At 39.4% G+C, this 14,920-nt stretch overlaps 1 protein-coding gene across 1 annotated transcript; it reads left to right on the top strand.

Annotated features, from left to right (window-relative positions):
• Positions 1-5,132: 5,132 nt before the first annotated feature.
• Positions 5,133-13,064, top strand: LOC137220683 (granzyme A-like). The gene is made up of 5 exons (XM_067730069.1): positions 5,133-5,281; positions 7,864-8,002; positions 9,420-9,561; positions 9,814-10,083; positions 12,197-13,064. The coding sequence occupies exons 1-5, from the start codon at positions 5,212-5,214 to the stop codon at positions 12,356-12,358; spliced, it is 783 nt and encodes a 260-aa protein (XP_067586170.1). The 5' UTR covers positions 5,133-5,211; the 3' UTR covers positions 12,359-13,064.
• The last annotated feature ends 1,856 nt before the right edge of the window (positions 13,065-14,920 follow it).

Here is a 14,920-nt window from a genome sequence, read left to right on the forward strand (position 1 = left end):
TATATTCACTGACTGTTAAGCCTAGAAGGGCTCCAAAGAGCACTTAGTCCAATTCTCTCTCTCACTATGTAGAGAAGGATGCTGAAGCCTGGAGCAGTTCAGAAGCCTGACTTACAAGAAAATACTTTCCGAAATGTCAGTTTTCCTGCTCCTTCCCTCTCCAAGTCTATTATCTCTTCTTTAAAATATGTAGAAATAGACATTTCTGTGTATCCAATGAGACAATTCCAAATATTGAATGCTTGTTACCTACAAGGCACTCAGCCCTGAGCAATCTCCCCCACTGAGAACACTGAGACAACTTGTACAAAAAGAACTGTACCTTCTCTAAGCAGAAACCCAGCTACAGAAGCGATTTGTCTGCAGCCCTGACTGGCAGAGTAAGAAGAGCAGTGAACCTGGGACAGAGCTCCTGATCTCACTCTGCCTCTGACACACCCCAGGACTCTGAAGAAACCATTCAAGCTCTCTGGGCCTTGGTTTCCTCAATCTGTCATGAGCGGAGAGGACAAGAACATCACCCTGTTCCAAAAGTGTGTAAATAGAATGTCCTCTAACAGAGGCCTTTTCACAGACATTGAGAACAGATCTGAACTTCCCATGGTGTACAAGGCCCTGCTCGAGCTGGAGTCTCTGCCTCACTCACTCCACTCTGGCTGTGCCAATATTCTTCTCTCAGTTCCACACATACACACACACACACATGCACTTTGTGAGCACCCACCTGCCCTCACACATACACTCTCACATACATCCCCACAGGCACTCACATTCACACCTGCACACACACTCACTCCCCATAAACTAGGTTTTCTCAGGTTGGCACCCTTTCATCCGGCAGTTCTGGGCTTTAACGTCAGCTGCTCATCTTCTCTGAGACAGACCGTCCCTTAGTATTCTCCATTTCGGCACCCAATTTTTTTCCTTTATGTTACTTACAACAATTTAAAATCATTTCACATGTCTTCCTTAGTAGACTCTATGCTCCATAATGGCAAAGATTAAATGTGTTTTATTCACCTTTGCTTCTTATCCCCAGCATTTACACTGTGTCTGGCACCTGAGAGGCATTCAATAAATATTTATGTAATGTATCAATCAGTATGATTCCAGGCCTTTTCCCCAATAGCTGATCCACTCCTCTATGACCATGGAAAGAGGACAGCAAATTCAAATACAAGTGCATGTAACAGCATGCATTGCTTTCTTGAAAAATATCAATTCATTGGGTTATGTAGATTTTCCAACTGTTGACACATTCATTGCACAGTATGTTTTAAAATACATTTGTTAATGTCACTACCATCTCATTGGGAAAGTCCTTAAGTGTTTGGAAGATGTCAAGCTTGTGATAGCAGACACAAGTGTTCCCAAAATTCTAATTTTCACTTGACAGCTCTAATTTTATCATTAGCAACACATTGTCAGTTGTTTTCTCTAAAGCAACAGGCTCACTTCATTCATGTTTGAGAAAATGTCTGTCAAATACCCAAGTCTGAATAATCATATTTTGTCTGTTAGCATTCTTTCAAATAAAAATAGTATTCCATGAAAGAGATAGATAAGTTCACAACTCAACCAATTGCACCAGTGCCTTTCCCCAAAGCAACCATTGTACTTTCATGTGTAACCAACATGTTTCATGCATATTTTGCACAGTTCCCACATCACAGAGAATATTAAAGAGACATTTACTACAGGGTAAAGATGTGTTACATTTTTTTTTAATTTTCCTGTTTCTACTGTCTCATCAAAGACATTCTTTTTTTTTTTTAATTTTTATTGCAGTATGGTTGCTTTACAATGTTGTGTTAGCCTCCACTGCACAACAAAATGAATCAGCCATACACATGCAGATATCCCTTCCCTTTTGGAGTTCCCTCCCATTTAGGTTACCACAGTGCATTAGGTAGCCTTCCCGAAGCTATACAGTATGTTCCCATTAGCTGTCAAAGAAATTCTTAGTTGAAACTGGTTTTCTCTTCTGAGAGTGTCTGACAATGAGGAATACAGTGACTGCTAGTACAGTTTGGTGCTACTGCTGATTTGTGCTAAGGCACCAGCAGTTTTATCCATCCTTCCCTTTGTGACATCAGTGAAGATGTCAACACAGATGAAAAACCAACACCTTAATATTATTATGAAAATAATTTTAATCTTGCAGACCCCTGAAAAGGTTTCAGGAACCCCTGAAAAGGTTTCACCAACCACACTTTGAGAACTACTGGCTTACAATAGTGCAATGGCTCACTCACAGCTGGAATAAATTAAAATGTTTCCCAAGAACATAAATAAACAGCCTTAATACACAATTTTTAGAATTTATACTTTACAGTCAAAACATCTTGAAAAAGATTGTTAGAATGAACAAAGTTAGTGGGAAAGTTAGTGGACACACACCTTTCAATTTCAAAACTTTCTACAAAGCCTCAGTAATTAAGATAGTATGGCACTGGCATAAGGACATATGCCAATACGGTACTGACATAAAGACAGATAATGTTATAAACTGAGAGTCCAGAAATAAACTCTAACGTTTATGGCAAACTGATTTTTGACAAAGGGATCAAGACAATTCCTTGGGAAAGAATAGTCTTTTTAAGAAATAATTCTGGGACAAATGAATATCCACATGCAAGAGAATGAAGTTGGACCCCTACCTCAAACCACACACAAAAATTAATTTGAACCAGACAAAAATTTAATTAAAAAGGCGACCTAAATGTAAGTACTAAAACTGTAACACTCTTAGAAGAAAATCTAAGAGTAAATCTCTGTGATCTTGGATTAGTCAGTGATTTTTCAGATGTGAAACTAAAGGCACAAGTGATAAAAGAGATGGATAAGTTGGACTTCATCAAAATTTAAAACTTTTGTGCTTCCAAAAGACACCATCAAGAGAAATAAAAGACAACCCACAGACTGGGAGAAAATATTTGGAAATCATTTATTTTATAAGGGGCTCATATCCAGAACATATAAAGAACACTTACAACTCAATAATAAAAAGACTAATAAGTCAGTCAAAAAACAAGCAACATTTTTGAATAGCCATTTCTCCAAATAAGATATACAAATAGCTAGGAAGCCCATAAAAAGAAACTCAACATTAGTCATTAGTCATTATAGAAGTGCAAATCAAAACCACAATAAGAAACTGCTTCACACCCACTAGAATAGCAATTATAAAAAATAATACTAATAGAAAGCACTGGCAATAATTTAGAAACCTGGAACCTTCATTGTTGATGGGAATGTAAAATGATGCAGCCACTTTGGAAAATAGTTTAGAAGTTCCTCAAGATGTTAAACGTAGCTACAATATGACCCAGTAATCCTGCTCCTAGGTTTATGCCCACACCCCAAGTGAAAACGTATGTCCACCCAAAAATTCGTACATAAATGTTCATAGCAGCATTATGCATAATAGGTAAAAAGTAGAAACAACCCCAATGTATATCACCTGCTGAAATGGTAAATAAAATGTGATATTTCCATATGATGGAATATTATTTGGCAATAAAAAGGAATAAAACACTCATACATGCTATAATATGGATGAACCTCAAAAGCATTATGCTAAGTGAAAGAAATGAGTCACAAAAGACCACATATTCTACGATTCCATTTATATGAAATGTCCAAAATAGGCAAGTCTAAGGAGACAGAAAGTGGATTAGAGGTTGTCTAGGGCAGGGGAGTGGGGGAAGGAGGGTAATGCTGAGTGACTGCTAATAACTATGAGGCTTCTTTGGGGAATGATAAAAACGTACTAGAATCAGATTATGGTGATGGTTACACAACTCTAGAAATACACTAAAAGCCATTGAATTATACACTTCAAATGAGTGAACTTGATGGTATGTAAATTATATCTCAGAAAGCTGTTACAAGTCAACATGAGTCTAGGAAAGGTAACCATAGTCACATAAAAAGAAACAGAATTATCAATGTTTCCTTTAGGAAATTTTCAGTAGCTGTAGTCAATTAAAATTTGATTTTTTTTAAAGTCTGCACTAAAATTATTCACCAAAAACAGAAGCAGGGTATCCCACTGCTTTACTGAAAATGATTCATCTTTGATACCCTAGTAATATCTGGGAAAAGGAAACACAGGTATCTCAGTAGGGCTTCCTTCCAAGGTCATGTGATTTCTGAAAAAGCAACTTCTGAGTCTGAAGTCATCAGGGTGTTAATTCTGGGGATGGCTGGTTAACACCAAACACCCTGATCAAACCTATGACCATATACATGTCATATAATAAAGACCACATCCTCAGCTCAGAAAAAGAGCTAAAGACATTTCTAATAGAAAGCACACTGAATACTGTTTGTTCAGGGACTGAGGATGATCCTTCTTAGAGTGAGATATTTTCCTTACTGAAACAAAGTAGCCATGTCTGACACCCATTTTCCTTTCTTAGCTAAATCCAGAAAGAAGGAAGGAAGGAAGAAAGGAAGGATAGGAGGGAGAGACAGGAAGGGAGGAAGGAAGGAGCAACTCAGAGATACTTCCATATGTCTAAAGCTGTAAAATCAAATGATCAGGGGAAGCCCAATCAGGGGACTGGAGAGAGCTAACCCTCCCTACTGCACCAGCCTCTGTCCCCACCTGCCGAACTCCAGACAGGGACACAATATGTTACCCTCCACAAAGTGGGGAAGGAAAATCCAAGCAGGAGCTTATGAATAAATAAGCCTCCATCCTATATTTCCACGTGCCCTTAGCTGATTAATCCTTACAAAATCCAAGGAGATGACTAGAAAGACACTTGGTTGGTGACCAACTTTTAGGTTACCAATTTTAAATCTCTGATTTAAGTCTTTAAAGAGCTTTCATTTGTGGATAGAAAAGATAATGTTGCTGCTGATGAAAACCAGAATCCACGAAATCTCAGCTGAAACATTTGGAGTCTCTTCTTGTATACTATGTTCTGATGGCAACGAGGGCCCGTTGTCCCCACCCACTCTGTAGAATTACAACCCTCTCCCCTCGGCAATCCTAGCCAAGGAAAGCATGCCCGCAGATGAGTGATTACTCACTGTTCTCACTTGTGGCTTGTTTTTTCTTTTTCCTGATACTCAACTTTGAAATTGGAAAGAAAGAAAAGAAAGGAAACCACATCCTTTGTACTCTCGATATATAAATAAGAGCCAATCAAGAACTGAAAACAGATTTTCACATTGATTGACGTGGGGACACCAGCCACAATGAGGAACTCCTCTACCTTCCTGGCAGCCACTCTCTCAATGGTCATTTTCCTCCTTCTAATTCCTGAAGGTAAGACTGATTCTTGTCATTTCCATTATAGCAATTAAGCAAAATGGAGCAGACTCTTTGGCGGTATTAGCTAAGTGTACTAAGAGGAGATTTTTTTCTCGCAACCCTTAACATTCTTTCTTGGATTCTACATATATCTTTATTTTAGAAAGAAAAACAACCTTCTTTCTTCTTTACAATTCCTTTACAAAAGATAATAGAACCACCAGTGCTGCCAACTTGGGGCTTGAAAACTGTCAAAAAGGACACTGTAAAAACAAGTAAACAAACAAACAAAAAGTTCTTAAGTTAGGAGAACAAATAGGACCTTTCAGGGAAGGAATAGTGATGCCTCAGCCTTTCTTGCTGCAGAAAATGCATAGATAGCTTTAATGACAAAACCGACTATACTTCAATAATAAATAAATAAATATATATTTTTTAAACCTGACCTAGACACACCCCAAGAATCAGGAATGATTCGAATATTTATCATTATTTCTCTAGGTTAGTGTGTCCTTGGGAATACATTAGGACATTGGGAGCATCCCCGCATTGACTCTTTGGAAGTGCTATAGTATTTTGTATTAAGCTTATTCTTTGATGTACTAAGTAGTAACCAACTTGCCTGGTTTTGTGTGAGTTGCACATGCATCAGTTTGAAATGCTGCAAAAGTCATGGGATTATCACTAGAAGGGTAATAGCCCCGGGGTAGCTCTAGATGTTCCTTAAAAACTTTCTAGGCAGTGAAAAGCACTCTGGGGCTAGGCTGAACTGTGCTGGACAAATGTGGAGCAGCCATGGGTTTTCCCCACATCGTGGCAGCTTTTGGAGATGGAAGTGGTGGGCAGATGCTGATGCAACAACCTATCTTATCAAAAATTCCCAAGGAAGTTCTTTAGTTTATCTTGTACCTAAAAGTTTTAGAAATAATAAGGTTACAGGGCATTAGAAACAAAAGGGTGGGCAGAGTACTATAAGTAGGGCATAGCACGACTATGTTCAGGCATGTCAAATCCTCCACAACAGTGAAAACAGAGCAGATTTTAAAAATCCAATCTTATCTTTTCTTCAAAGGAAACAACAAAAGCAACTTACTCTTTGTTTCCTGTGGGCAGAGAGAGCAATGTGGGTCCCTAAAAGGAACAGACACAGCAAAGCAAGACTTGATGCTCTGGATGGGAGGTCTCAATCCTTCTACACATTAGAATCCTCTGGAGGGTTTGAAACAATGCTGATATCCCAGTCCCAGTGATTTTAATTTATTGTGATTCTGGGTGGGAACCAAGAATTGCTAGTTTTAAAAGCTTCTCACCTGCTCTAAATCCTATTCCCGAATCCTAGGTTGTGGGATATGGGGACTTTTTCTGAGGTGGTATTTGTGCTCACCAAACACAGGACTCTGCAAAATGAACTATTATACTGAGTTTATGATTTCTGCAGCCCAGACGGTCCAAAGATGCATCTTTGAAATCCATCTATTTGTGATACACCCCAGGAAAATTGAGATGTAGGTGAAGTTCTCTTGGTTTCTCTAAGTTCCTTACCTTTTTACTTCTAGAGTCTAGGACTTCTCCTTCCCAACTCCCTTCTGGAAACCCACTTCCCCTTCCCCCACTCTCATCATTTACCCCTCATTGTAAATCTGGCAATGAGTTAGCTTTAATAATGGAGTAACAGGCACTGTGCCCTATTGAAGCAAACCTGAGTCCCAGCCAATGGTCAGGAGAAACGTTTGGGGAGAACCCAAGAATGTCTGGTGTAGGAAGGTGATGCTGAGAGTATATCACACGGGCACAAGATCCTCTCAACCAACATGTATGGTTTGCCTCGTGCTTTGGTCTCACTGTTCGCTAATAGTGAATCTCTACTCTTGTTCTATCACCAAAGAAATTTTACTAAGGCAGAATTCTCTCCCTATAGCATCTTCTCTCCTCTCTTCATTGGAAAAGGGCTTAAATTAAACCATGTGGTTCAGTCTGGAGATTGAAGGGGAGCTTCAGTTGCAAAAGATATTATTCTCTCAATTTATGAATGAGAAGAGTGCAAATTTCAATAAGCAAAAGTCTCACAATGACCAAAGAACTCAAGGGAAGGGTCACAGCTAAAAGGTACTAATATCAGTTTGTAAGCTATGGGGTTTTGCAAGGGCTTAGGGCAAAAAGGGTGGTTTTCAAGCTTCTAAAAGCCACTCTGCTTCCCCAAATTAATACTTAGCCAGAAAGGGAGAGGTGTGGGAGAGCACTCAAGGTTGTCATCATCACCAGCGGCTCCTTGTGTTACTGGTATAAACCCATGCACAGTTGTCTGCCTTTGCAAGCCCTGAGGCCTGAGGTCAGCGGTTGTGACAGATTTCCAGCCTGATAATCCCTGGAACGACCAAAGGCATGGTTTCTGTGGATGAAAGAGCAGGACCTTCTCAGAAAGTCCAACAGGAATGGGATTTACATTCAGATATCTGAAATCCACATGAAGATGGGGAGGATGCCCTCATCTCCCCTTCTCTCTAAGTGGGAAATGCATGTCTAGTCTTAGAAACATGGCTTTAGGTAGAACTCTTTGGAGGGGTCACTGATATGACTTGTCTTTTTCTTTTTAACAGATCTCTGTGTAAAAATTATTGGAGGAAATGAAGTGACTCCTCATTCAAGACCCTACATGGTGCTACTTCAAGACAAAAGTATCTGTGCCGGGGCTTTGATTGCAAGAGACTGGGTATTGACTGCAGCTCACTGTAACGTGTAAGTGCTTGGGTTTAAAAAACATTTGTGGAGATATTCTAACTTGGGGGAATATTAATGAAGACAGTAAATACCACTAAAGCCACAGGATCTTTACATCGCTTACATCTTTGACAAATTGCTTTACCCCAAAAGGGAGTTGAGCCCAGGCTCGGCCCCAAAGAATCCGACCAATGAGGAAGCAGCAACCAGAGCTCTTCCGGAAGATCTCCCCTAGAGCTTCCCTAGATGCTTCTGATCTTGACTTCATGATGGTGCGGAAGGGTGAAAATTTCAGTGTCCCCTCAGGGGCCTGAGCACCACTGTCAATCAGAGAAAGCTTCTTTTGAATGCCTTCCTGTTTTTCTTATGAACTTCTCACGCCATCTCTTAACCACCGTCAACCACTGCCTTCAAACCTCTTCCAGGGCTGGTCTTTTCTCCGCTCCCTAAATCAAGCTTCTAAACCTGGGCTGTCTATTATGATAGCCACTATCATGTTGGCTATATAATTACCTATGGCTATATACATTTACATTAATTAAAGTTAAATCAAATTACAAATTTAGGTCCTCGGTCTCACTGGCCACATTTCGAGTCCTCAGTAGCCTACACGGGGCTCCGTATTGGACAGTGCAGATTTATAGAACATTTCATCATCAAAGTATAGTCTACTGAAAGCACTGTTCTAATGTCTTAAGTGAGACTAATATCAGCTGTGTAATGGAAAAACAGCGATGTGAATATATGGTTGGTGTAGTTTATACACTAAGATGTGAGTGATAATGGCCTTCATCATTAATGCATCAGAGAGGATCTTGATTTTATTAACCAAAATGAACCTTTAGCATGGAGTAATAAGAGGAAAGAATGCTGGGACCCTCCTGCAGACCACCATCCCCTCAAACACACACTCAATGCCATGCAAATAGGGTCTTCCACTAAGCGATCTATCTCTGAAAGTTTTCCCATTTAAGTCTGCTGTTCTCTTACAAAGATTTCTTCAGTGCATTAGTCTACAACTATCGAGTGTCTTTTGCTTTTGTCTCTAGACTACTGAGATCTCTGTTTTCCAGTCATCTGCAACCTGATTCTCTATGACAACTAAAGGAAGGTTGAGGGGATGGCAGTAAAACCCCAGCAAAGATCCCAAGACTTGGCTTAGCTGCCATGGAATTCTCTTATCATTTGTTTTTCAGTGAAACTAGTTTAGCTTGTTATAAATAAGCTGCAGGTGATCATGATGATAATGGTAATGATAAATTCATAAACAATTCACTTTTTATTCTTTAAAGTACACATTTTTTTCTGAGCCACAAACAAGTATTTTCACAGCAAGCGTATTTACAAATGGGACAATGAAACTGATCAGCACATAATATGCTCAGCTTCTGATTTAAAGAGTAAACCAAATTAACGGTGTTGTGTCTGTTTTCAGGAACAGAAGATCCCAGATCGTTCTTGGGGCTCACTCAATAACCAAGAAAGAGCCTGAAAAACAGATCATGTTTGTTAAGAAAGTGTTTCCCTATCCATGCTATGACCAGGACACGCATGAGGGTGATCTTAAACTTCTACAGGTACGAACCTTTGATTATACTTTTGATTGAAAGTATAGAAGCTCCTACAGTCTGGCCACCTACATGGAAACCTTTCTCAGTGCCCCGATAACTACAGACTGTAGCTGCGTAAGGGGGTGGGGGGTGGGGGTCCCTGAGGGTTCAGCTAGAATTTAAATAAAAATGTGCAATTTTTATTTTTTTTAATTCATTTTTATTGGATGAAATTCTTAATTATCTCATTCTGTTAACTTTTTGCTTGTCTTCCAACAGCTGAACAAAAAAGCAACAATTAATAAAAACGTGGCTATCCTTACTCTCCCTAAATTGGGGGATGATGTGAAACCTGGAACTATGTGTCGAGTTGCAGGGTGGGGTAGGTTTCACAATAATTCACCTCGGTCTGATATTTTGAGAGAGGTCAATGTCACCGTCATAGACAGAAAAATCTGCAACGATCAAAGCCACTATAATTATAACCCTGTGATTGGACTGAATATGATTTGTGCCGGAAGCCTCAAAGGTGGAAGAGATTCCTGCAGTGTAAGTAAAATAAGATCCCAAACTCTAGCTGTTGGGTTAACTCATGCAGATGTAGAGAACGTGAAGTCACTCTTTGCCTTGTCATGACACTGGCTTCTACAGCGTCCTAGTGCTTTTAAAAAGAGGTTTGATAGGGCTTCCCTGGTGGCGCAGTGGTTGAGAGTCCGCCTGCCGATGCAGGGGACACGGGTTTGTGCCCCGGTCCAGGAAGATCCCACGTGCCTCGGAGCGGCTGGGCCCGTGAGCCATGGCCGCTGAGCCTGCGCGTCCGGAGCCTGTGCTCTGCAAGGGAGAGGCCTCTCACAACAGTGAGAGGCCCGCGTACCGCAAAAAAAAAAAAAAAAAGAAAAGAAAAAGAAAAAAAAAAAAGAAGTTTGATAAAGCTCCAGTCAAATTAATTAATGTTCTCAGCTCAGGTGAGTTGTTCATCATAAACCACGCTAGTGCCTGGGTTGAACTACTACATCTTCTTGATTTTATATCGAAAACCACTAAGAAGCTATTTTTTCTCATTTTTCATATTAACATATATAGATCTAAACTGAAAAATATATAACACTGAGGAGAGCTGAAGTCAGGGTTCCTCTAGGGCCTTCAGTACGTTTTCCCCATCTGATCACCCCCCAAAAATTCCTCTGCCATTTAACCAGGTAAGTCTGAAATGCCTGCATTCCCAAGACAGACTCAAGATCTCCGGGGTAAACCCCATAGCTTCCTAGAGCTGAGCACAGCCCCTGGAAACAACTTCCAAGCATGATCCATTCCAAAGTACACACAAGCCTGCCTACCATATGCCCTGAGAAGGGCTGGGACTGGGCTCTGCTTAAAGATAGGAGTAGAAGAACCCTTGACAAAGGTTTAAGCTCTGAGCACTGGTTTGTCACTTCTCACTTCACTGGGATGGAGCTGAGCCCTCAGAGCCTTGCATTTGCAGAACTCTGTGTACAAGCCTCAACAGCCCTTCATCTGGCACCACCCATCCTCCCTAAAGCCGGAAACGGCCAAGCTGGTCTCTAGACCTTAAATACATTTAAATATGCTGATTCTAAAGTTCCTTGAGAGAATACAAGGTCGCATATTGGGTGGCTCACACACAAGAATAAAGCATGATTTACAGCTAACTGAAGCCTCCCTCCTAGTGGAACCAGGCAGTACCAAAGTGTTATCACTGACTTCCGGGAGCATCCATCTAGCATCAGATGCTCTACGGAGACTTGGGAGGAAAATCAAAGAGTAACGTAAATTCCACGAGAGCAGTACTTTTTGTCTACTTTTTTTTCTTTTTGTCTATTTTGTTCACTGATTTAGTCCTAGTGTCTAGAAGACTACATGGCACATGGTAGATGCTCCATAAGTATTGACTAAATGAACGATGTTTGCTAGAAAAGAATGGTGTTTGTGGGAGTTTGAAGGAATTGGCCTCCAAGGTCTAATTTTAATGTTCATTGATACTATGTAGGGTGATAGACTGGCAGATTAATAACGCAAGTTTTAAAATGTAATTTTCTCTTCAGTGATTACTGTATTGATGAGTTGAATTTTATTTTGAGTCTTTCACACTCAATACGCTCTTTAGAGATACTGTTGTATAACTTATTTCATTAAATGTTTCTTTCGCATTAAAAAAAAAAGGAGACTCGAGGTAGCAATTTCTGTCTATTTGAGAAGGGGAAGGAAAAGGTTGCTTCGGTTTTGTTCCTTTGGGAAGACAATTATCTGCTGGAGGAACTAGAAAACATGGCTTTTATTCTTTGCCTCAGTGGCCAATCTGCATTTGACTATTTTATCCCTTGAGCGATTATTAAACATTTTGAGAAAATGACAAACAGGAGAGTTTCTAAAGCAGAGAATTTGTCTCAACGTTAGTGGATTACACAAACAATAATACAAGTTTCATTTCAATTTTCACTGCTTCATAAACAAATCGAGAAAACCAATTTGAACATATTATTGAATATTCCCAAACATTTGGGTTTTTTAAGCACTAATTGTCAAGTAAGTCAGGGTTGGTCTTAACTTCACCTTAAAGGCTCCACATTAAATGGAATTTCTTCCATTCTGCTAGTGGTCATATTTGGTGCTGGTCTTCATCATTCCTCTTGTTTTCCCCCAGGGAGATTCTGGAAGCCCTTTGATATGTGAAGGCATTTTCAGAGGCATCACTGCCTTTGGCCTTCCAGGGAAATGTGGAGACCCTCGAGGACCTGGCGTCTATACTCTTCTCTCAAAGAAACACCTCAGCTGGATAGCTAAGACTATGAAACATGCAGTTTAGATAACCGTATTTCATTTCATTTGCTGTTACTTCTTTTTTTTTAATTTTTATTAGAGTATAGTTGATTTACAATGATGTATTAGTTTCAGGTATACAGCAAAGTAAATCAGTTATTCATATACATATATTCACTCCTTTTTTTTAGACTCTTCTCCCATATAGGCCATTACAGAGTATTGAGTAGAGTTCCCTGCACTATACAGCAGATTCTTATTAGTTATCTGTTTTATATATAGTAGTGTGTATACGTCAGTCCCAATCTCCCGATTTATCCCTCCTGCCCCTTATCCCCTGGTAACCATAAGTTTGTTTTCTTTATCCATGACTCTACTTCTGTTTTGTAAATAAGTTCATTTGTACTCTTTTTTTTTTTAAGATTCCACATATAAGCGATATCATATGATATTTGTCTTTCTGTGTCTGACTTACTTCACTCAGTACAACAATCTCTAGGTCCATCCATGTTGCTGCAAAGCATTATTTTGTTCCTTTTATGGCTGAGTAATATTCCACTGTATATGTGTACCACATCTTCTTTCTCCATTCCTCTGTTGATGGACATTTAGGTTGCTTCCATGTCCTGGCTATTGTAAGCAATGCTGCAATGAACACTGAGGTGCATGTATCTTTCTGAATTATGGTTTTCTCCAGGTATATGCCCACTGCTGTCATGTCTTAATTTTATCATAAATAAAATCAATTTGTATCACTGTACTTGTTGCTCTCCTATAACTTTAGCAGGCAGATCTCCACCAGCAAAGTGAACCAGAGTAATATAGAGACCTTGCGGATAATGCAAAGGAGAGATCAGGGACCAATGTCACCTGTGTCATCCATGTGACAAGTGACATGCAAACTTGGCTTGAAATATTCACTTCACTGATTCAGTGGGGCCCAGCAGGAGGGACACTAAGGTCAGTCTGTCTAGTAACAAGTACAGTGAAGGGCTCAGCAATTCTGCAAGAAACAGAGACAGCCAGTCTGGAACGTTTGGATTAAAAGGAAATGTTTGCCCTTCAAAGGCCATTGTTCCACATCAACACCTGCTATTCAGATTTATATGTAAGAACCGGAGTCGATGGGAGAAGTAGAAACAGAAAATGCCTTACAGTATTTTCCAAAGGCAGGTGAGAAACAGAAATTAAAATTCTAGGGGATATTAATGAGGCACTTAGCTAGCCAAAAAAAGGATACAAGGAAAGTCAGCCTCCTTTCTCAGTAGTTTGAATAAGCCTTGGATTATCTAGGTGATTTCTTGGTTCCCCTTGTCATTGAGTCTGGGTAGGTCTAATCAACATGGTGGTTACAGTGACTGCCATCTCATACTAGGGAGTGAGTGTTGAATCGTGGCCTGAAATTTTCCTTTGGGAAAAAACTCAAGATACTTATTCAGCATATTGAACTTAGTGGATAGTCATCAGCCCAGTAGCCACTTGAAGATGAGATTATGTGAACAGAGTCCTCTGATTTCCATCAGTTCCCTTTGGAATATAAATCTTATATGTGTGTGCATGTATACATACATAAACATATACATACACACACACACGGTATATCCAAACTAAGAACATACAGACAGCTTCTTAAAACAAATGAAGGAACATAGCTTAAAGACTGACCAGAATACTGGTCCTTTGGTTTTCAACCATGGCTGCCCATTAGACTTACCAGGCTCTTTAAAATGACCAATGCTCAGGTCTCACCCTTAGAAATTTTTATTTAACTTGATGAGAACCAAGACAAAGTATTCTTTTTATAAGCTCCCCAATGATTTTAATATGCAGCTGGGGATGAGAACCCCTATATTAGAAAGTGAAGTCTCATGCTGATATCTAAAAGAGATGCTCTAAGAGGATATTTTAGATGCCTGCTATAATCCCTAATTAGGATTTTAATAGCAATAAGAGGATGGATGGCGTATTCCCTACTGGCAACATTTATTACAGATTTTGAAGTCCACTTAAAAAGAGTTGTATGAAACCCTTGTTCATTGCTGGTAGAAGTGTAAATTGGTAGAGCTTTTCTTAGGAAAAGTGGCAGTGTCTATTAAAACTGAATGAACACATATGCTATGACCTAACAATTCTACTCCTGGGTATATACCAAACAGAAATGAGGGCTTTTTTTCCACCAAATACGTGTTTGAGGATGTCCATAGCAGCTCTATTCTTAAAAGTCAAAATTGAAAATAACTCAAATATCCATTCATAATAAAATGGATAAACAATTGTTGTATATACAATGGAATATTACACAGCAGTGAAAAAGACCAAACTACATGCCTGTGTCATGCATGAATGCAACAATATGAATTACTCTTACAAATCTAAGGTTGAGTAAAAGAAACCAGACCAAAAAAAGAAAGAAAGAAAGAAAGAAAGAATATTTACGGTATGATTACATTTATCTGAAGGTTGGCATGAGGCAAAACTAATTCATGGTGAACGAGGTCAGAATAATGGAGGGGTATTGACTGAGTGGACACAAAGTAGTCTTTGGGGGTGAAAGAAATGTTCACATCTTGATCTGGATGATTTATTCATATGATCTTGATCTTATTCA

This window comes from Pseudorca crassidens, chromosome 3 (assembly GCF_039906515.1).
Source record: "Pseudorca crassidens isolate mPseCra1 chromosome 3, mPseCra1.hap1, whole genome shotgun sequence".
NCBI classification, from domain to species: domain Eukaryota; kingdom Metazoa; phylum Chordata; class Mammalia; order Artiodactyla; family Delphinidae; genus Pseudorca; species Pseudorca crassidens.